The sequence below is a fragment of the Scatophagus argus genome, chromosome 8, assembly GCF_020382885.2.
Source record: "Scatophagus argus isolate fScaArg1 chromosome 8, fScaArg1.pri, whole genome shotgun sequence".
Lineage (NCBI taxonomy): Eukaryota > Metazoa > Chordata > Actinopteri > Scatophagidae > Scatophagus > Scatophagus argus.
In genome coordinates, this window is record NC_058500.1 from 21,929,222 (window position 1) to 21,949,480 (window position 20,259).

Genomic DNA, 20,259 nt, shown 5'->3' on the forward strand with positions numbered 1-20,259 from the left:
ATGATTAAAACGCACAAGGTCATGACCAGAATTGGCTTTCGCTGTTGATTCGTTGCAGCTTTCATCAGTGCTCTTTGGTTGGCTCTCTCAAGGGAGACTATTAATCCTAAGGCTAACCATCAAAGGAAAAGCTCCGTGAGTGCTGTGTTCATATGTAACCAAGGAGCAGATATGGTTTGATCAGGATACAACAGATGTAGTGACAATCACATCTTAGTACCTGTTCTCAGTGAACCATGAATTTTTGCGTCGGGACTATCATTGTGTAACAGCTGATGTTGTGTTTGTCCATCTCGCTCATTGCACAACATGTCACAAGTGACCCACAGCTTCATACTTCATTTCACACATACTGCTCTCTTTTCTCTTCACAGTTGAGTTCTTGGTAAGAAAGAAGCAAAACGACCCCTTCACATCACATGACATAGCTTATTTGATACCCATATAGCCCACAGCAGACATGCCATACAAACAGAAGAAGTAGTCAAGGTGCTGTCATGTGTAGTTGTTACTTAAAAAATAAATAAATAAACCAAGTTTCAATGAATTATATATATATATAATATACACACACACACACTATTAGACAAAAGTATTGATATGAGGCTGTTTTCCAAGGGTTGGGCTAGGCCCCTTACTTCCTCTGAAGGGAAATCTTAAATTATGCTGTGTAATTAATGTATGAGTCTTCAGCTACCTAACATAGTGTCAAACTAATGTTACAGTAAGGCAGTGGTGTTTTTATAGTAAATAGTAAACTTTACATTTATCCATGATTTTTCCATCCATAATAAATCAAATTCTAAATGCTTGACAGAGTGGTGTGATGTCAGTAGTTTCCTCCCATTTGTACTAGCAGAGAGAACAACAGTGCCCATATTAAAGTTAAGGTAAAACATTTTCTGTTATACAGCTGTGTGACGGGAAAGTCACATCTTAAATTTTTCCTTACGATTGGCATTAGGAACACTGTGTGACTGAATCACAGTGTAGCATATCAAGTTCACAGAAAGGGGAGTGATGGGTCATTTGGATGGTGTATTCTAGGTATTAGGTCACCATAAATAACATGCTGTATTTTCATATACTGTATTCACACACATAGACTGAGTCATCTCAAAAACACTGTCACAGGCTCTCTCTCATTTCCCGCACACACCCGTTTCTCACACTAATAACATACCAAGGCTTCTACCTCACCCCCTAGTTATGCTTCTCAGAGCCCACAGCTCGTAAGCCATGCGTTGAGAAGAGAGGTCTGTGCATTATCCATTAGCTATGCTTCTTCTGACTTTGATGGATCAAAGAGCATGTAAAGAGCTGGAGGAGCCAGGGCCACTGCTGCAAAACAAAACGGACGGAGGGGAAGTAGACAGAGGGCTGGCAGATGGAGATGGAGAGAAGAGGACAGGAAAAGGGAAGAAGGAGGGGTGGGGTGGAGAGGGTTATAGGGTCACGGCTTTCTGAGCACTGCCAGCTGGACCCACCTGAGAGGAGGCAGCGGAGGGCGGTGGTTTAGGAGGAGCAGGAGGACAAGTGTAGAATACACTGTGCAAAGAAAAATGATGACACCAAAGTATTATTCATGATTGTTTTGGTCACATTGTTCACATGCAACTCTTCTTGAGTTACTTTGGTGTTTACTTTGCTATTTATTAAGAACATCTTAGGCATGGAAGCAGCCCTTCAATAAGGAGCGAGTTAAAACAAGCAAGTCATGAGGCTTTGTGTTTTTCAAGGTGTTTTTGGTTACTGATAGTCACAGGGTATTAAACATGTAACCTTTCAGTTCTAAGACACTTCCAAGACATTGAAAACATAAGAACAATGTTGCAGGTTCAAAAGAAAGGTGTGGTGAATGAAACGTTTTCAAGACAGTTAGGTATGACGGTGGAAATTTGAGAGGAAGACAAACAGGAAGGTGTTTGTTAGAAATAGAAGTAAGAGAAGAAAGGAGAAAGAAGTATTGGGATCAAGAGAAGAGGAGGGAGAGACGATATACAAAATAATTGTGACAGACTAGAACTAGAAAAAATAGATGAGAAGAAGAGGAAGAAGTTAAAAAAAGGAAGTAGAGAGTGCAAATTTTGGAGGATGGATGACATAACTGAAGAGGAAAGTAGAAGGAAGACAAAACAGAAGGATAGCCAAGTTGGGGGGACAATGAGATAAAATTAGAGACAGAGTGGTAGACAAGATGACAGTGAAAGGTGGCAAGATGGATGAAAAGAGAAGGAGAGCTATGGGTGGAGGTCTATTAGCAGGAAGTTTGTGCACAAGTGTTGGCCTGGGGAGATGGAATCTGGTGTGGTGTTTGTTCTGGCTTAGCGGCCACCCTCAGCAGGCCCCTGCACTGGGCACTGGAAAAGAGGTATGTGGAGGAATAAATGATAGAGAAGACAGAAAGATAAGAAATGAAGGAAGAATGGATCAATGAGGAGTGCAAAAGCATCAACCCAAGTAAAGCCTGATTCATGCTGGATTCAGAACTAAAAGCAGTAGAGGGTACATGGTCAGAATTGGATAACTGTAATCATAACAAGTGGAACTGTGTGGACTAATTCCAGGATTCACTGAGCGTGGAGGAACTGGAACCACTGAATAATTTCCGGGAGGTTCTGATTTTTCTCGTTAGAGGCTATTTGATTTGCTGCATTTTCCAACAATACCACCAGTTTTAATTCTGAGTTTTGGCTTTTATTGAGTATGCACAAGGAACCCCATAAATCAAGAATGGGGCATTTGCTCACCCAGGGACTTACAGTACTTTCCAAACCTGTCAGCTTTCCCACTTCTACCCCTGGTATCTTCATGGGATAACAGATTCACTAAAAACATACTTCTCTGTGTCACCACTGCTTTATAAGGTGTCAGATCTTGTACCATGATCTGACATATTTATCAGATATGTATCTCAGGAGAGGGGAACAGATTTTGGCAAGTTCTGCAGATATACCAGTTCTCAGATCCCGGTGTTCAACCCTACGCCCTACTGATGTGCAACAGTATGCAGTCTTTGCAAAAATATTTTAGCTAAATGCCTGATGTATAAAACAAAAGCTTAAAGTTTGAAAAATTGGCAGTTATGCTTGGCTGTTCCCAGAGGAAAAGCGAAGACCATCGAAGAGAAAGAGTCAAGAGAGGTTTAAATAAAGTTAGGGAAAGACAAACTCACTGTCTTTTCAAAAAGGAACTTTTAGATGTGCTATCTAACCACAATGCATCAGTTCATTGTTTCACATGGTCTGGTTCAAGGGAAAAAAAATAAAATGAAACTGACCTGCTTTAGCCAGAGGGAATTAAGAGAAATTAGAGCCTGACCCAGCCCAGATCTATCTAGTCAGTATGGGTTCAGACTGAGAATAAAAAAGAACCACTAGACAGGATAAGATTTAAGATTCATTTCCCTACGGAGATGGAAAAAAGCATTTATTCTCAGAGTGAGTCATACAGGAACATTCTCCAGTTAGTCATTTGATAGACCATGTTCCACCTGAACCCGTTTCCTGCAACTTCTGTCAAACACACAAAGTCTAGATTTAGCTCATTATCTGTTCCTCTGCCTTCCTGTTGATGTCTGTTACGTACAACAACAGTGGAAGACTGAGCTTAATGCTAAAGAAAGAAAGGAAGAAAGAAAGATTAATTCAAACTACACAACTCACACACTGTGGTGACACACCCCCAGGTTCAGGGCCTGTGTAACTTCCCTTTTGTGCACAATGAGATATACACAAGCCCTTGCCCTTTTCCTGTATCCAAATAAACAGTCCAAAAAGGGCTAAGTAGGAGGAACATTGCTGTGTGTATGTGTGTGTGTGTGTGTGTGTGTGTTGCATGAGTTACGTAAGCATGACTGTTGCCCTGAGCCCCCTTCATTAGGACTGCCGTTCAGCTCCTACTTCCTTTGGTCACAGTTCATTGACCTGTCGGCCCACAACAGACATGGGAATTAGATGTGTTCCTCAGAATGTTTTTGTCACAGTGTTCCTTCAGCTATGTTGCCCTTACATTTGCACATACTTTACACTTTGTAAACATGCTCTCAGACATCAGCTGTACTTTTATTTACTTGGCACTTAAGAGCATCGAAATAGTTTTACAGACTGTGTTTGTGCTCAATTCATCATCATGTGGCTCCATGCATTCCTCCCCCAGTCTGGCCTCAACAAGTTGTACTGCTGAGCTGTGTGATAGTTAATTTTAGATAGGCAGCGTTCCCAGCAGTAGTTGGCAAATTGAAATACAAGGTTAAAATGTCAGAATTTTTTGGCAGTTATCAGTACACGTTCCTGCACATTACAGAGACACTGTACTGTTGATCGTTGGCCCCAAATTACTTTGTAATTAATTTTGACATTAATGTTTCTGGTCCCATACGTACAAATGAATGGCCTCATTATCAGTTGTCCACTCATGTGAATATGCTTTTAGTTATGGTTGTTCAGAATACTAATGAAACATTTTGAGGAACACCCTTCAGCTATTAGTACTGTTGGCAGGCGTGAAATAGCAGGATTGATACCACTCTCAAGGCTGTTGGTTAAATATGGAGCCAGGAGACAGCTGGGAAAAAAAGGCATTGGAAAAAAGTTACAAAAAAGAAAATAGACACCTACCAGCACCTCTAAAGCTCAGTAACATGTTGTATCTCTTTTGTTTAAGACTCACAAAAACCAAAATGTAAAAATGGCAAACTGTGGTTTTACAAGGAGGTAGGTGTTGGAACTTTTCCTTGGTCCTAAACTAACGTTAGTGACAGGTGCATTTTTAAAGTCAACAAACAGCCTTGCCTTTATCCACTGTATTTCCATTTGTGGGGCTGAATTCAAAATGTGTCGTTTCTCTGACAGTTTGGTATCATAGTAATCTGTTCATCACAGCATTCTAGTTTTCTTGGCTTGCTGTTAGCAGAGAGAACAGCATTGCCTAGTTAACTGAACCTGTCTCCTGGCTCCAAAATCATATTTTTCAGACCTCTAATTCATGGCAATAATAAAAATTCCTACAAATTTCCTACGATGTCAAACTATTTTGTGGTGGACGTCCTTTGGTCTGTGGAAACATTTGTTCTTAATCATATTTCAAAACTGATTCCTTCCTTTTGTCCTGGAGCAAATAAGATTTTTGTTTATTCTTGTGTGTGTGTGAACCTTGCTTGTGGCTATCTTTGTGTGTTGCAGGTGACCTCTGCATGTATCCCATCTCCCTCCAATGATCTGGTAAGTCTCTTTAACACACACCTATTTCTTCTCCTTAAGAGAGTTTTGTATGAAAGACTTGTTTTCCCTCTTTGTCTAGCCATGGTTACTACGCATGTCTTCCCAAAACCACTGTATGGTTTCCTCCTGCTGAATTCCTTTTGGGAAGCAGAGCCCTCACCCCAGTTTGAGCTCATTCCTGGAGCCCTGCAGGACTCCGGGACAGAAAAGAAAAAATAGTTGATGTTGCTACAGGAAGTAGTGATGTTTATCCATTTAGAGAGTCTGTTTGTTTAACTAACTCTCCTTTCCTTCCTCTCTATCCCCTCTTCTCTCTCCTTCTTTGAACTCTTCCCCTTGCCCTCTATGTTCTTACCATCCATCTCTTCACACCCTTCTATCCTCCCCCTCATCTTGTCACTGTTCCTTCCTTGTGTCCAGCAGCGTAGAGGGACCGCTCCTCGACATACCCAGCACCTGGTGAGCACACCTTACCTCCCATCCTCTCTCTTTGTCCTCTTTACCATCATTTGTTTTCTCTGCAACCCCTTCTCCTCTCCACTCCATTGTCCAATGGATGCTATAATGGGAGAGCGTCAGGCTCTTGGGATCTGAATGAATTTTATGGCACAGCCCATCAGATTTTATATTTCTTGTGTCAGCTTAGACAGAAGATCTGGCCTGATAGTGGCACTAGAGGAAAGATCAGGGTTTCGTCAGCTTCCGAAGGGTGTATGAAAGAAAGAGTTTGGGAATCCTTGGTGGTGCTAGAGGAAAGGTCAGGTTGGCTTTCTTCTGATAGTGACTTTAGATAAATACTGTATATAACCTTACTGATGGTTTATTTTGTGGAAACACCACCTTATCTGTGTAAATTAAGACATACCAACTGTTTTATGGTCTCATGAATCCACCATGTCCCAGTGAGCATTGATAAAGCTTTATACACTTGTAGTCTGAATGGATGCTTGGATGCTGTTGACATTCACAAGAAATTTATCACAGAAGTGGCCACTCCATAACTTGCAAATAGCGCAATTGTACCACAAGCCGAACACCTCAGTAACAAAGTCATAGTCATAAATGGGAGAAATTTTGTAATCATTTGTAATTGAAATAACTGTTAAGTGTTTATGACTATGAGTTTTAAATATATCTTGTAAATGCATCTTTTTCTTTTCACACAGGGGTCCACCAAGTCTCTGACCTATACCAAACAGAGGAACACCCTGCCAAGGTAAAGGTCATCACATTCATTTTTAATAGCATTTTTAAGTGCCTGTTGCTCTTTCCCAAAGAAGCAAATGCAAATAATGTCCATTTGCACCGCTTTTTGCTCTAATCAGCGTCTTCCTTGTTTCTGCTCTATTTCACTTGTTATTGTTGATATTGTTTCACTTGTTGCCAAGTCTTCTTCATTCTTTCCACAAAGTTTAACATCAAACATGTGATGGAGCAGGTTGGCTTTTGATCTGACCTACACGTCACGCTCAGTATGCAGTTTGTCTCCTCCTTTCCTCCCCTATTTTCTTTCTCTCCATCCGTCCTGACTGTGGATGTTCACCAGACTGTGTGTGAAGGAGCACACTGATGTTGAGCTGCCACATATGACCTGTATCCCAACATTTCCTTCTGTACTCTTCCAGGAGCTTCAGTGTGGACCGTGTGATGGATAGAGTGATGGAGCGCCACTATGACTTTGACCTGACCTACATCACAGAGAGGATCATCTCTGTTTTCTTTCCCCCGAAACTGGAGGAGCAGAGATACCGTCTCAACCTGAAGGAAGTGGCTGCCATGCTGAAGTCCAAACACCAGGACAAGTTTCTGGTGAGGGAATAGAACCGCAACTCACTCTGTCTGTAGTTTGTCTGTGGTATGTGTTAAAGCAGTGACCTCGGTCTTTAGAGGATTCGGTATAATTCAGCTGAATATGCTTGTTGCACAATAGGCTACAGAAACAATATGTTGTAACATATGGCCACAAGCAATCCTCAAATTACCAGTTTGTTTGTTTTTATGTCACACCCATGATAAAATAACTGAAACAATAACTGGTTGAACATCATCTCTGTTTCAGCTCCTGAACCTCTCTGAGAGACGTCACGATATCACCCGACTGAATCCAAAGGTAGAACTTTCCCTCTTGTAGTTCTCATAACTCTGTGTTGAGAAATTAGTTCAGAGGCTTTAGTTAAAACTCCTTAAATCTCTCCATCTCGCCCACCAGGTTCATGACTTTGGCTGGCCAGACCTCCATGCCCCACCACTGGATAAGATCTGTGCCATCTGTAAAGCCATGGAGACGTGGTTGATCTCTGACCCCCAGCACGTGGTGGTCCTGCACTGCAAGGTCAGAGTTCAGGGGGCCGCCGGGATTTTCGGGTGGACGTCCAACTGTTTCCCAGGCTGCGAAACAAGCAGATCTATCAAAATGTAGTCAGTAGTGAGCTAGGAGCATATATAGCATATATACTGAATTGAAAATAGTTTGATTTTAGTGATGATGAGTGCAAATCCAAGTAAAGGATCAAAGCAGAATTGTTGTACACAGTTTTGCACTATATTTTATGAGTCAAGTCATAACTGTTTTTGACAAACAAGCCAGTCTATTACAATACCTCTGGCCTTGTTTCCTGCTGACTACTACTTTTGCTGTTCAGATGGCAGTGGTGGAAATAGCATTCAGATCATTTAGTGAAGTAAAAGTAACACTGTAAAAATCCTAACTTACAAGTGAAGTTTTTGTGCTCCAAGATTGTATTGCAAATAACACTTAGATACTTTATAGTATTTAAGTGTTATCTGGAAAATCTACATAAATGTGCAAATGTAAGAGTTTATGCTCCAATTTGGTCTATAATATGACTTTTAACTAAATAAATGGGGGATGATTGTAATATGGTAATGTAGTAAAATGTACAATGTTTCCCTCTGAAATATAGTGAAGTGGAAGTATAAAGTAACACAAATTGAAAACATATGAGGACAAAATTATACTTAAGAGAAGTAAATGTACTTAGTTGCATTTGATCTCTGCCAGAAAAGCTAGTAACATAGTGTGGAGCAATTCTAACTAACAGAATTCTGATTTAGGTTAATGGTACATGCTGTAACTGCTGTCATGGATACGTTTGCTCATGTAGTGCAGTCACTATTTCTTTCTCTTGTACAAGTTTAATCACTTCATTCACCATTCCTGACATAAAATACAATGAATTAAGTTAGATATTGCAGTTAAAACATAACTTGACTAAAACCAAAATTGCAGCGTGCACCATATAATTCTGTAAACTGTTTCCACCCTTACCCAAAAATTAACCATACAACTTAGATCAAACACTATAGATTCGACGTTTAACCTCCACATCATTAGATACCGTTTAGTGGCTCATTTATAACACCCTGTCAAGAAAGTGGTGCCAATTTGAAGTTTACATCGTTACCAAACTTGTGACCAGCTAACACTGAGGGCAACCAAACTCCCACGGCTTGTCTGGGTATTTTATTTATTGGTTTTGGTCAGGACAGTTGAAATACTCAAACCAGACTACTTCTGTGGTCTGCTGGCTTTCCAGAACATTCCAGCTACAGGCAATTTTTTCCCAGCTGCAGATCACGCCAGAGGATGTGAATAAACAAGTTTTTGTCAATGAAGAATCTTCAACTAAGAGACACACTGAGCTAAACAAGCTTTAATTTGTGCTCAGTATGGAAGTGCAGCCTTCTTATTGAGTATATGGACGGGTCACATTAGGAATTTGAGGTTGGAATGTCTTTGGAATGTGTCAGGAAGTTCGGAGCTCCCAGTGTGGAAAAAAACACCACAGGGAGCTTTTTAATTTGAATTCAGAGTGCTCGTCCACATCTTTCTGTGTCTCTGCCTTGTCGCTGTCTTACTCCCTCAACACATCATGACTTTGCCCCTCTTGTTCTCTCTCCCACCTACAGGGCAATAAAGGTAAAACGGGCGTGATTATTGCGGCCTACATGCATTACAGCAAAATCTCCGCAGGGTGAGTGTGTGCTGGAGACATCCAAAGCTACAATTTAACATTTTCTTGTTCATCAGAATATCCGCACATGGAGCATGTTAAAGATTATTAAACCGGCGTGCAAAAACATATTGAATTTAAGTGCAATTATTTAAACATGCACACCAAACATGCTTAAAAACTTGCAACAGTACATCCTGTGCATATATGATTTCTATTCAGACTTTGTCATGGATTTTGCACAGGAACAGTGGAAACTGATTTATCATGTGGCCATTGCCAGCTGTATCCTCTCCATGTACTTTCGGGCATCTAGAGTCTAGTGCAAGTCCCATGATGGAAACTGTTGGCTTAAAGCGCGCGTGTGTCTGTGTGTGTGTGTGTGTGTGTGTGTGTGTGTGTGTGTGTGTGTGCGTGCGTGCACGCATTTGTGTGCAGGGCGGACCAGGCTCTCAGTACTCTCGCCATGAGGAAGTTCTGTGAAGATAAGGTGTCCTCTTCCCTTCAGCCTTCCCAAAACAGGTAGGGGCCATGGAATGAAATGAGGGGAAGTTGGAAACAGGTGAAGGGTGGGGGCAGTGGTTGAGGGTATCCCACATCATAGGAGCGGTTAATGAATTATCCCTGCTTAGCATTCTCTTTAAGGGAAAGAAAAACAGCTTTTAGCTTCAAGCTCTTCATATGTCCAACTGCTGGATTTGATTTATCTATAACCTCAGGTTTATCCCTTTCTGTGCATGGTGACTGTGCTTTTTCTCATTTGACAAGTATACTGTGGAAAAGGCATAGAAAACTGTCAAACTAAATGTAAAGTAGCTATGCAATTGTTTTTAAGCCACCTTACAAGAAGCCTGGACTACATAAAAGAGATAGCATGTTAATGAACAAAATTTAGAGGTGTTTTTGGGCAATTTGGAAAAAGTTGAGCTAGCTTCTTCCCCATGCTTACAGTCCGTATGCTAAAGTTACCTTAGCTTCAGTTAAGCTTATTGTCTCGTGGCTCTAACTTAATATTCTGTACATACATACAGACATGAAAGTGGTATCTTGTCATCTGTCATCTTAGGCTTGCCAAAAGTAGAACCACAATTTGTTTGTCAAAAAACAAGCCGTAACGTGTCACTTGGTAAGATTCAAAGGTGCTATTAGACAGACCTTGTTAAATTAGGCTAGCTGTTTCCTCCTGCTTACGTTCTTTAAGCTAAGCTAAGCTAAGCTAACGGCCTTCTTGCTAAAGTTAGTATTTAGCATACAGACATGAGAATGGTATCCATCTTCTCATGGCAAAGAAGCAAATAACATGCATTTTCCGAAATGTTAGACCTATTTCTCTGATAGCTATTTTTGACATAGAAATATACTTATTGACATTTCATACTTACTTTTGAATTAACCCTAATCTCATACTGGGCAGAAGACGACAACAAAAACAATAATGTTCCTGAGTCAATACTTACTGTGTCAACCAACAGGCAGTTTTAGGAAAAGTGAATTATTTAAACTCACAAAGATATATTTCCCTCCTTTTTACCTGCCTCAGTTTCTCCTTTGAAGAAACCACTGTTGCTGGTTACATGACAACAGCACTGTCTGCTTTGGAAGTGTTTGCGTTTTTCTACTTCTGTCTCCATCTGTTATTGTTATTTCCCCTTTTTTCTCACTTACTTTATATCATAGGAATCTCTCTCACCCCATTTCTCTCTCCCCCTCTCCATCAGGTATATCTATTACTTTGGGGGACTTCTCTCCGGGGCGATAAAGATGAACAGCAGCCCTCTCTTCCTCCACCAAGTTCTCATCCCATCACTCCCCAACTTCCAGGGCGAAGGAGGTGTGATTGTTTAGTTTTTTTAGTCAAAGCACCAAAGCACTGTATTTTAATGTGAGATATGGTTACGTAATGTCCACATCACCTAAAACATTTAGCCTGATACATTTATTTAACAGTTTATTAGACATTGTAATCATAACCTCCTCTATTGAATAATAACTTTACATCAAAATATAAATACATTTAGACACACATAATAAATAAGAGCTATAGAAGCTGTCTGACAGCTGATCCAGTAGCAAATGATGTAATTTCTGATAAGACCTATCATCAGTGTTGATTGGTGTGTTTATTTGATTGCTTTTTCTTCCTCTACTGCACATGTGTCAAACCGGTCCACAGGAGGGCCGGTGTGGCTGCAGGTTTTTGTGCCAACCAACCAAGAGCACACCGTTTGACCAATCAACTGTCTGAAGACGGAGATCAGTTGATTAAATGAGTCAAGTCTGGTGTGCTGCTACTTGGTTGGAAAGAAAACCTGCAGCCACACCGGCCCTCCTGTGGACCGGTTTGACATGCCTGCTCTACTGCATTTTCCTCTATGGCTCCTGCTCATGTCTTCAATTCAAAACTCGATTCTAAGACACAATAGGGAGAAACATGAACACAACTAAATGAACTGAGATGAACCCTGGGTTCTCCTGCCTGATCTGACCATGCCTCTACAGGCAGATAAAATGTATATGTGCTGTGATGTTTGTCTTGGTTTGGCGCTCTGACAGCCTGACTCACAGCAATGTTGCTGACTGCAGCTCTCATGGTTGGTCACATTCACCCTTCGCCCACACAAACTTAGTCTGTTTATCTTTAATCTGATGATCAAGTCCAGAAGGCGGGGGTGGCATTCACCGCATTCCTCAGTCTTCATGTTGATAATGCTCACTATGTTCCTCCTCCTAGGTTACTATCCCTTCTTGAAGATCTACCAGGCCATGCAGCTGGTATACACTTCAGGCATATAGTGAGTCTCTTTTGCTGTCATATGTCCAGCAGATAGCACAGATAAGCTGGGGCGTATTTGTTGGCTCTGAGGTGTTTTCTATGATGATCTGACGTTTCAGTGCTGTCGCAATGAGATCTTGGACAATGTGTCCAAGACAAGACAATGTTTGTACATGTTTGGTCACATACTGTGTCTGCTTGTATATTGTGATTTCTACAGTGACCTTCAAGGCACTGGAGGCAGGCGCCTTTGTGTGACCATTGAACCAGCACTGCTGCTAAAGGGTGACATCATGGTAAGTTCACACGGGAAGAAATGACAGAGAACCCCTGCTATGGATGAGGCCTTAATTTTTTATCTGAAGCTGACTTAAAAAATAGAATAAATACTTTATAAATGAATACTACATAATAAAACACATTATATACATTTTGGTCTTGAAAAAGTCTTTGTCACTTTGTTAACAAGGGAACATAATTTGTCCGTTTTGTGCAGTTAGTTATTTTCAAAGTGTTGGTGTCACTCTTTTTGGAACACAAAGTCTTAAATTTACTGCACAAACCGATCATTGTACTGTGTGCAACTAGATCTCTCTTCTGTGTTCTCTGCTGCCCTCTGCAGGTCAAATGCTACCACAGGCGAGCCCAGAGTGCTGACAGGGATACCGTGTTCAGGTTGCAGTTTCACACCTGCACTATCCACGGATCCCAACTCTGGTTTGGCAAAGGGGAGTTGGATGAAGCTTGTACTGGTAAGTTTATGTAGGTTGCGAGGAAGGATGCAGCTAATCAAATTTTATATCACTGTGCATAGACAATATGGCAGTGGCAGATTTGTAAAAATGCAATGTAATCTGTCTCTATTCCTCACTGGTACAGCAGTATTTGACAAACATTTCTGCTTATAAGAAGTCCAGGAGTTCAGCAGGTATCCTGTGTAGTATGTGATATACTATATCTACAACTGTATCTGCATCCCCTTAAAGGCTATAATCAATATTTTATATTCACAGGGGTTACATGACTACTTTTATATGACTTTCAACTCATCGTTATGGTTTTCCAGCCCACAGCTTGGGTTCCCTCTCATCACTCTCATCAGCGTTTTGTTTTGTTTTTTCCCCCTGCACCATCAGGAAGTAAAAGCTCTTGTAAAAAACTTGTTGTACACTACCTGCCCAGCACCTAACAGATTGTCTGTAGGCAATAATATTTTTATTAATTTGTGGAGACCAAAACCAGAGCTAAAAGAAAATATTGCACTTACATAGGATGTGGAAATAGGCAACAAGTTAGCCATATCAGTGTAGCAAATGCTAAAACCCAATGTAACATTTGCACTAGTAGAGAAGAGTCATTAACAAAGGCTGCAAAGCACCCAGTTTAATTGATATTAGCAACTGCAATTTTTATTGCTTATGAGTTCAACTTTTTTTTTTAAATAAGTTTTTTGTTCTTTCAAAAGTTACTTGGTCCCACATTAAATTTAAAAGAACAAATAATATTGCTCCCTAAAGGCCAGACTGGATTTTGAATGATTTTGCTTCCGTGGATAAATTATTATTCACATACAACTATTTGACATGATAGCAGGGCTTTGAAATTTTTGTGGGAATGTGTTCACAGTGGTTTGGTACCTAGAATGGCTTCATAATACTGTGGCTGGATAAATTCCTTAATAGTAGTAGCTTAATCCCTATCCTTGAACATAATAACAGCTCTCTGGAGGCAGCTATATCAAGAATGAGTTGTAGTGTATGCAGGGAGTGAGTGTCTCTGACTATCCCACAGAGAGAGTGAAGAAGGCCCAGTGAGTAATGGTCTGCTGCCTAAGTTTGTAATGAATATGCTCATTACCTCATTTCCTCCTCGGTTTGACATTAACGATAGAACACATGCAGCTGAGAAGCATTTCTGTACAATAAGGAATGTTCTGTATGTAGTTGTCAATCCGTTACATGAAATAAAGCATTGCAAATGTACATAAATGCACTGTGGGTGTATGCAACACATGTGTGAAAGGTATTAGAATACCGGTATTTTTATATTCATTAGGAGATTATATTTACACATGAATACTGAAATGTGGACTGAATTTAAAACTTCAGTGATCATATTTATTTCTTAGAAAAAAATCTGTTTACCATGTTATCTGAGAATTGTTTTACAAATTATACCCTCCATGTTTTGATGAGCATTTTTTAATGTACTTTTACTTTATTGTGCCCAGATGAACGTTTTCCATCTGATGCCACAGTGGAGTTTGTCTTCTCCTCTGGTCCTGAGAAAATCAAAGGTTGGTTCATACTATGCTATAGTTAATATATGTTGTGCTTCAAAAATTTAGTTCGTATTTGTCAAATAGGTAGAGAAGAAAACAACTGTAAGTCAGACATGTCTTTCCTCAGGCCGAGAGTACCAGAAGAATGACCCTGCTGTCACAGTTGACTACAACACTGCTGACCCAGTGGTTCGCTGGGATTCCTATGAGAACTTTAACCAGCGATACCAGGACAGCCTGGAGGGTAACACACTAACTGTTCTCTACATGTCCAATCTTAGCTTGATGTTAAGTGATTACTTATGAGTGATCATTGCAAGGAGTTGGTGCTTGTTGCTGAAATTTCCAGTTCTGTTAACTGTAAAACCTAACACTAATCTGAGACTGTGTCAGTATTAGCCATTTCCAAAAACAGATTGGATTTCATACTAAATTAGAATTACAAATGAAAGGACAACCACACACAAAAGCTGTTATAATTGACTCTATACATAGCTAATGAGTACTGCCAGTTTGAGAGCTGATCTGAACTCTGTCTTTTTTTCTTAGATATTGCCCACACCAGAGGCCCTCTAGACGGCAGTCTGTACGCTCAGATAAAAAAGCGCAGAGGTCCCAGCTCTGGTTCTCTCAGCTCAACCAATGGCAGCAACACAGCGGGAGGCCTCGCAGAAGATAGGCCAGATCATCTCATTGCTCAAAGTTCTGACTATTTGAACCAATCATCTATCCATCCTGACCGCCAGGAGGAGCCTATACGCCCACTGCCCCCAACCAGACAGGAGAGAGAGGAGCTTGAACGTCTTCTTGGAGGAATAGAGGGAACTCGAGACGGAGAGCGAGAAACTGCCATCTTAGACGATGGAGATTCTTTGCCCTCTGGGACGCTGAGGCTCAGTCGGTCCTGCTCCTGCCGGGATGGTTACAGGTCCCAGCGCTGTGCTGAGCCTGGCTGTGACCGCACCCTCCTCATGCCTAATGGTTACTGCCTCGATCGGGCTCCTGGCACCAATGGGCACCACGGGGCGACTCCTTCTGCCAGCCCTAACCCTGCTGCCCCTCCGTCACATATGGATCTGTGCCAGCACTACAGCCCCCACTCCCACCAGTCCCTTCCACCTCCAGACCTGGTGTGGGACCGCCAGAGCGGCCCTCCTCACTACCTACACCGCTCCTGCTCGGAAGCTCCCTCGTCTCGACATATGTGTCCCTACCAATCACCTGACCTTACCCCTCACTCTCACAACCACCCGCATCACCATCCTCTGCCTGCCCCAGGTCGCCTCTACTGTCGAGAAGAAGACTACGGTCCTTATCACCACCCTTCTGCACCTCACAGCCACCACCATGGCCACTCACACCATCCCAAACCCTCCACCAGCCCTACCTACCATGATATAATGCTAATTGATGGTCTACCACCACCTGGCTGCCCTTGCAGAGACTGCAGCATCAGGAGAGAAGACTCTGCAGCTTATCACAGCCTGAGACTGGACCGAAATGACAGCTTCCACTGGGACAGAGAAGCAGAGCTTCAGCAGAGGGAGGTGGGGCTTAGGAGAGCGAGAGAGGCAGAGTTACCCAGAGGGTCAGAGCACCACTGGGAGAGGGATCCTGGCCTGAGACGAGGCAGAGAAATGTCTCTCCACTGGGAGAGAGACAGGGAGGCTGAGCTGCAGTGGGAGAGGGACAGAGAGGCTGAGTATTGGCACAGGAGGGCCACTGTAGCCTCCTACGGCCCACAAGGTCACGAACTTCCAGCCTTCACATTTGACCCCTTGCCATCAGGTCACCCAGCTCATCCAGAGGCGTCGAGGTCCCATGCTCATTCCCACTTGGACCTGAAGTATAGCAGCAGCAGCAGCGGTTACCAAACGCCCCGCCAGGTGTGTCCCTGCTCACCTTACCAGCCCTCACCGTCTGAAAGCAGGGGCTACGCCTCAGGCTACCAGTCTGAGTCCACATCCCCGCTGCCTCCAGCTTCCTCCATGACGGGGCCTTGTAGCCATGGTAACGGGCCAGCAGAGCATAACCAACACCATTACCATCCAGACTCACAACAGTCATATGGCTCTGACTCACACACTGGTGAGTCACACTGAAACAGAAACACTCAGAAATGTGTTTTGCCTTCAGCAACGGGAATTGGGGGTGTATAATCTATCTATCTATAATCAACAACAGCATGCACAGATTAATTTGAGCTTAACTAGACAGATGCCTTACACATTACTCACAATCTTGCCACCTTTTCTTGATTTTTACACCACTACACACCCAAATTCACGAATTTTAAAAAACACCATGACCATGACTGATAATGTCTCAATTGAGCTTACTTTTTGTAAATGTAATTATTATAATTTGTAATGGATTTGTAATAATTTTGTTTTGTTGCAGATGGCTTACGGAGCTCTGGTGAAAGTGTGGGCTGGAGGGATCACATTGCCCATGGTTCCTTCAGAAGAGTCCACAGAGATGGCCATGCTGCATGCTCCACGCCGTCTGACATGTCTGGCCCACCCACTCCTGTCCACACCAGCAGTCCTTTACGCTCACAAGAAAGGTATCACATTTACTCTTGTACAATGAAGGGCAGTAGTGTCAGATGGAGTGGTCCTTTTCTAAGCTTACAACATGTGAGCCACAGGATATACTAATAATCAGGCCTTTGTGGTGACATGGATGAAATGAATGAAGGTAGATTATAACACTGCTATCTAGTGCTCAGAGGTTTAACCCTAGAACACTAACGTCGGGTGATTTTCACCCACACAATTTTGAAGTGATCGAATTTTACAACCAAATGAAGGGATGTGTTGATACTTTCGACCAAATGTGTGCTCAGTACAGCTGTGAAAGAAAAACCAAGAGGTGGCCACTGTGTGTCCTATATGGCATGATGAACACTGGTGTGATAAACTGTATTTTATCCGAGATATTATATCGGGTAAAATATACCCAACGTTAGTGATGGTGTTACTAATTTTAACGTTAGTGTTCTAGGGTTAAGCACAGCACAGAATGAGCCACAACAACAAATATTTACACATAAACTACCAGTTAAAAATCAGTAGCATTAAACTGATACTACATCACAAAAGAAAATACCACAATACTCAAGTGTATTGATATTTTCCTACACCCCTACCTCCAGATATGGTCAAACTGATCTGATCTCAAGCTGATCGCATAGCTTTCTGTGAACATTTATACGTTGCATCAAATGGTGTTTTTCCTCATCCAGATACAGATGGCATAAAAAAATAGGTATTGACGACAATGAATAATCAAGAAGTATGTCCGAGTAGAAACATTTCATTTGATCACAACAGGCCTGTGACAGTGATACTCATATCTATCTGTTTTAAGCCCTAGTCCAGGAGTGAGAGAGGATGAGATCCGGACCACAGACATCATCAGCAGTGACTGTGAGGCTTCCCAGCCCCAAGATGGACACTATCGTGATATTAATCTCCAGGAATCCCCAGAAAATCAAAGAAGCAGCACAGAGCCATCATCCAAAGACACACAGTCACATACAAACATATCTAAGCAAACAGAACCTCACAACCACTGCACTGCGCCAACAGACCCATCCCCCGCCACTCCCCAACAGCAGCACTGTAGCCAAGCTAGACCATCAGCTTCGACAGCACAAAACACCTCTTCTTTTGAGTCTGCAACAATGACCACATCAAACCAGGGACTCTGCCAGACTCCTTCATCTCCTGTTCATACTTCATCTACTTACTCCCAGCCTGGTCCTGTCACTCCCCAGACCCCCCATCCTTCAGAGGCTGCTGCTCTGCCTTCCACTGTGGCACAGGCAATATCCCAGCCTCAGAGCCAGACCCAAACACAAGCCTCTGAATTGACAAGACCAGCTCCATCACAGGTTGTCACATCCTCTCCAACCAGAGAACCTCAGCCAGAAACCCCCAAACCCACCAGCCCCACTCCCACTCCCACATCTGCCCCTGCATCTCCAACAACATCTTCATCATCACCTTCCCAGCCCATCTCCAGTAGTATGGAGGGCTCCCCGGGCTCTGATGCCCCAGTTCCTGGCTTTGCCACACTAGGTAGGAGGTTAATGTTGAGCGGATCTGACCCCCATCACCTGAACCACATCCAGCAGCATGGACAGCCACACCACCACTACCCAGGCGTGGAGCATGGTGCTACTGGACACTCTCCTGGTCTGGAAACTAACAAGAGGCCTTGCTACTCTAGTCTCAATCCTCAGCTCCACCCATCCTCCTCCTCCAACTATTCTACCATCTCCATCCCTCTTCCTCACCCCCAGCCGCCTTTGCCAGAGAAACGCCACCCACATACCCAGTCAGGTTCACCCAATGATGGGGTGGGAACTCTGCGTCCAGCTGTGGGCCATGTGCCTCCCTCTACCGCCAGCACCGGCCAGCATCAACACCATGTCACATTCTCTCCCACTGTAGGGGAAATTGCACCTCCTGGGGGTCAAAATGATGGAGAGATATCTGTGGATGCTGAGAATGCAAACAGAGTCAGTGTGAAGTTTGTTCAGGACAGCTCAAAGTTCTGGTACAAGCCTAGCATCTCAAGAGAGCAAGGTAGGTCTGATGTTTGATGCTATTTTTCCTAAGTTTAAAGACAAATTTTGCTGTGATCTAACACATTGTTTTTCAAAAATTACAGCAATTGCAGCTCTGAAGGAGAGAGAGCCAGGAACCTTCCTGATCAGGGACAGTAACTCTTTCCAGGGGGCCTACGGCCTCGCCCTGAAGGTGGCTACACCTCCTCCAAATGTCAACAACCACAACAGCAAAGGTACAAATGATTGTTTACATAATCTAAATATCTAATCGTGACATTTTTGTTCCTTCTGACCAGCAACAGAAGCACAACTGGCCAAACATGCTATTTATGTGACATTTATTTATGATTTGACAATGAGAGCTGTAATTTGTTTAACTCTCCCTGCTGTTACAGTAAGTGACCCTTTGGAACAGCTGGTCAGACACTTTCTAATAGAAACAGGCCCTCGAGGAGTCAAGATCAAAGGCTGTCAGAATGAGCCCTACTTTGGTAAGTTTTCCTTCTCCAGCTTTTTGATGCTTTCCATGCATCACAAAGCTGTGTCACAGTGAGGCACCTTAAGGGTAAACCATGTAGGAATTTCCTAAAAAACAATGAATGGACTCATACAAAATAATCCTCTCAGTCATCACTTATGATCCACCAGCAGTGTGTGCCAGCCTCTGTATAGGTAGAGACCTCAGACTTTCTTTCTTTCTTCTGCATTTTGTTGGGTTTGAGACATAACTGAGTGTCAGTGATTCTGGAGAAAGACAACTGATTGTTGAGTTGCATTTGTCTTGAGGTAATGAAGACCTGATAATGACACTTGAAAAACCAACTATCTTTCTAACATAATGCACTATTTATATACATCTTGGTAGCTTTAGGGAGTGTGGTGGATTTTCACTGTTGTCTGTTATCCACAGGGAGTCTCTCTGCGTTAGTCTACCAACATGCCATCACACCCATCTCTCTGCCCTGTGCTCTTAAGATCCTAGAAAAAGGTTGGTACTCCTTTTATTAATGTCTTGATCATTTTATCACAAAAAGAAAATAGTGAATGATCAATTTTCTGTTGATCTAATTTTAAATCATTGAATGAGGCATGGAATACACCTTTAAGCCTCATAAACTCTACATGTTAGGAGAACAAGTATTTTACAGGACAGACACGTTTACCTGATCCAAGTAATGCTTATTTCCCCCCATGCTGTCAGATCTGATAGGAGAGGTGCCGGAGGTTCAGCCAGTGACTAACATCAGCACGGCTGCTGACCTGCTGAAACAAGGAGCAGGTGAGTGCACCATCCTGCCTTCTCTCTCAGAAATACACTGTTGAGTCACAGTTATTATATACAGAACTTCAGCTTTTTCATAAAATCCTGGCATTTGAAGAATGTGTTCACACACAGCCAGGACAGCTCGGAGAAAAAGCTCACCTCTCTC

General features: G+C 42.5%; 1 protein-coding gene across 4 annotated transcripts in view; it reads left to right on the forward strand.

Moving 5' to 3' along the window:
* tns2a (tensin 2a) overlaps nucleotides 1–20,259 on the forward strand; it is a 49,303-nt gene that overhangs the window by 24,478 nt on the left and 4,566 nt on the right. For 3 of the 4 annotated variants that reach the window (XM_046397758.1, XM_046397756.1, XM_046397759.1), the window contains exons 4-24: nucleotides 5,184–5,222; nucleotides 5,643–5,681; nucleotides 6,389–6,438; nucleotides 6,848–7,031; nucleotides 7,282–7,332; nucleotides 7,432–7,554; nucleotides 9,153–9,217; nucleotides 9,635–9,718; nucleotides 10,915–11,027; nucleotides 11,928–11,988; nucleotides 12,190–12,265; nucleotides 12,592–12,721; nucleotides 14,200–14,265; nucleotides 14,378–14,494; nucleotides 14,800–16,338; nucleotides 16,651–16,816; nucleotides 17,623–18,845; nucleotides 18,931–19,062; nucleotides 19,225–19,320; nucleotides 19,740–19,817; nucleotides 20,031–20,108. In XM_046397758.1, coding sequence (XP_046253714.1) covers nucleotides 5,184–5,222; nucleotides 5,643–5,681; nucleotides 6,389–6,438; nucleotides 6,848–7,031; nucleotides 7,282–7,332; nucleotides 7,432–7,554; nucleotides 9,153–9,217; nucleotides 9,635–9,718; nucleotides 10,915–11,027; nucleotides 11,928–11,988; nucleotides 12,190–12,265; nucleotides 12,592–12,721; nucleotides 14,200–14,265; nucleotides 14,378–14,494; nucleotides 14,800–16,338; nucleotides 16,651–16,816; nucleotides 17,623–18,845; nucleotides 18,931–19,062; nucleotides 19,225–19,320; nucleotides 19,740–19,817; nucleotides 20,031–20,108 — 4,510 coding nt within the window. The remainder of the gene's footprint in view (nucleotides 1–5,183; nucleotides 5,223–5,642; nucleotides 5,682–6,388; nucleotides 6,439–6,847; nucleotides 7,032–7,281; nucleotides 7,333–7,431; nucleotides 7,555–9,152; nucleotides 9,218–9,634; nucleotides 9,719–10,914; nucleotides 11,028–11,927; nucleotides 11,989–12,189; nucleotides 12,266–12,591; nucleotides 12,722–14,199; nucleotides 14,266–14,377; nucleotides 14,495–14,799; nucleotides 16,339–16,650; nucleotides 16,817–17,622; nucleotides 18,846–18,930; nucleotides 19,063–19,224; nucleotides 19,321–19,739; nucleotides 19,818–20,030; nucleotides 20,109–20,259) is intronic. The other variant, XM_046397757.1, reaches the window with a different exon arrangement.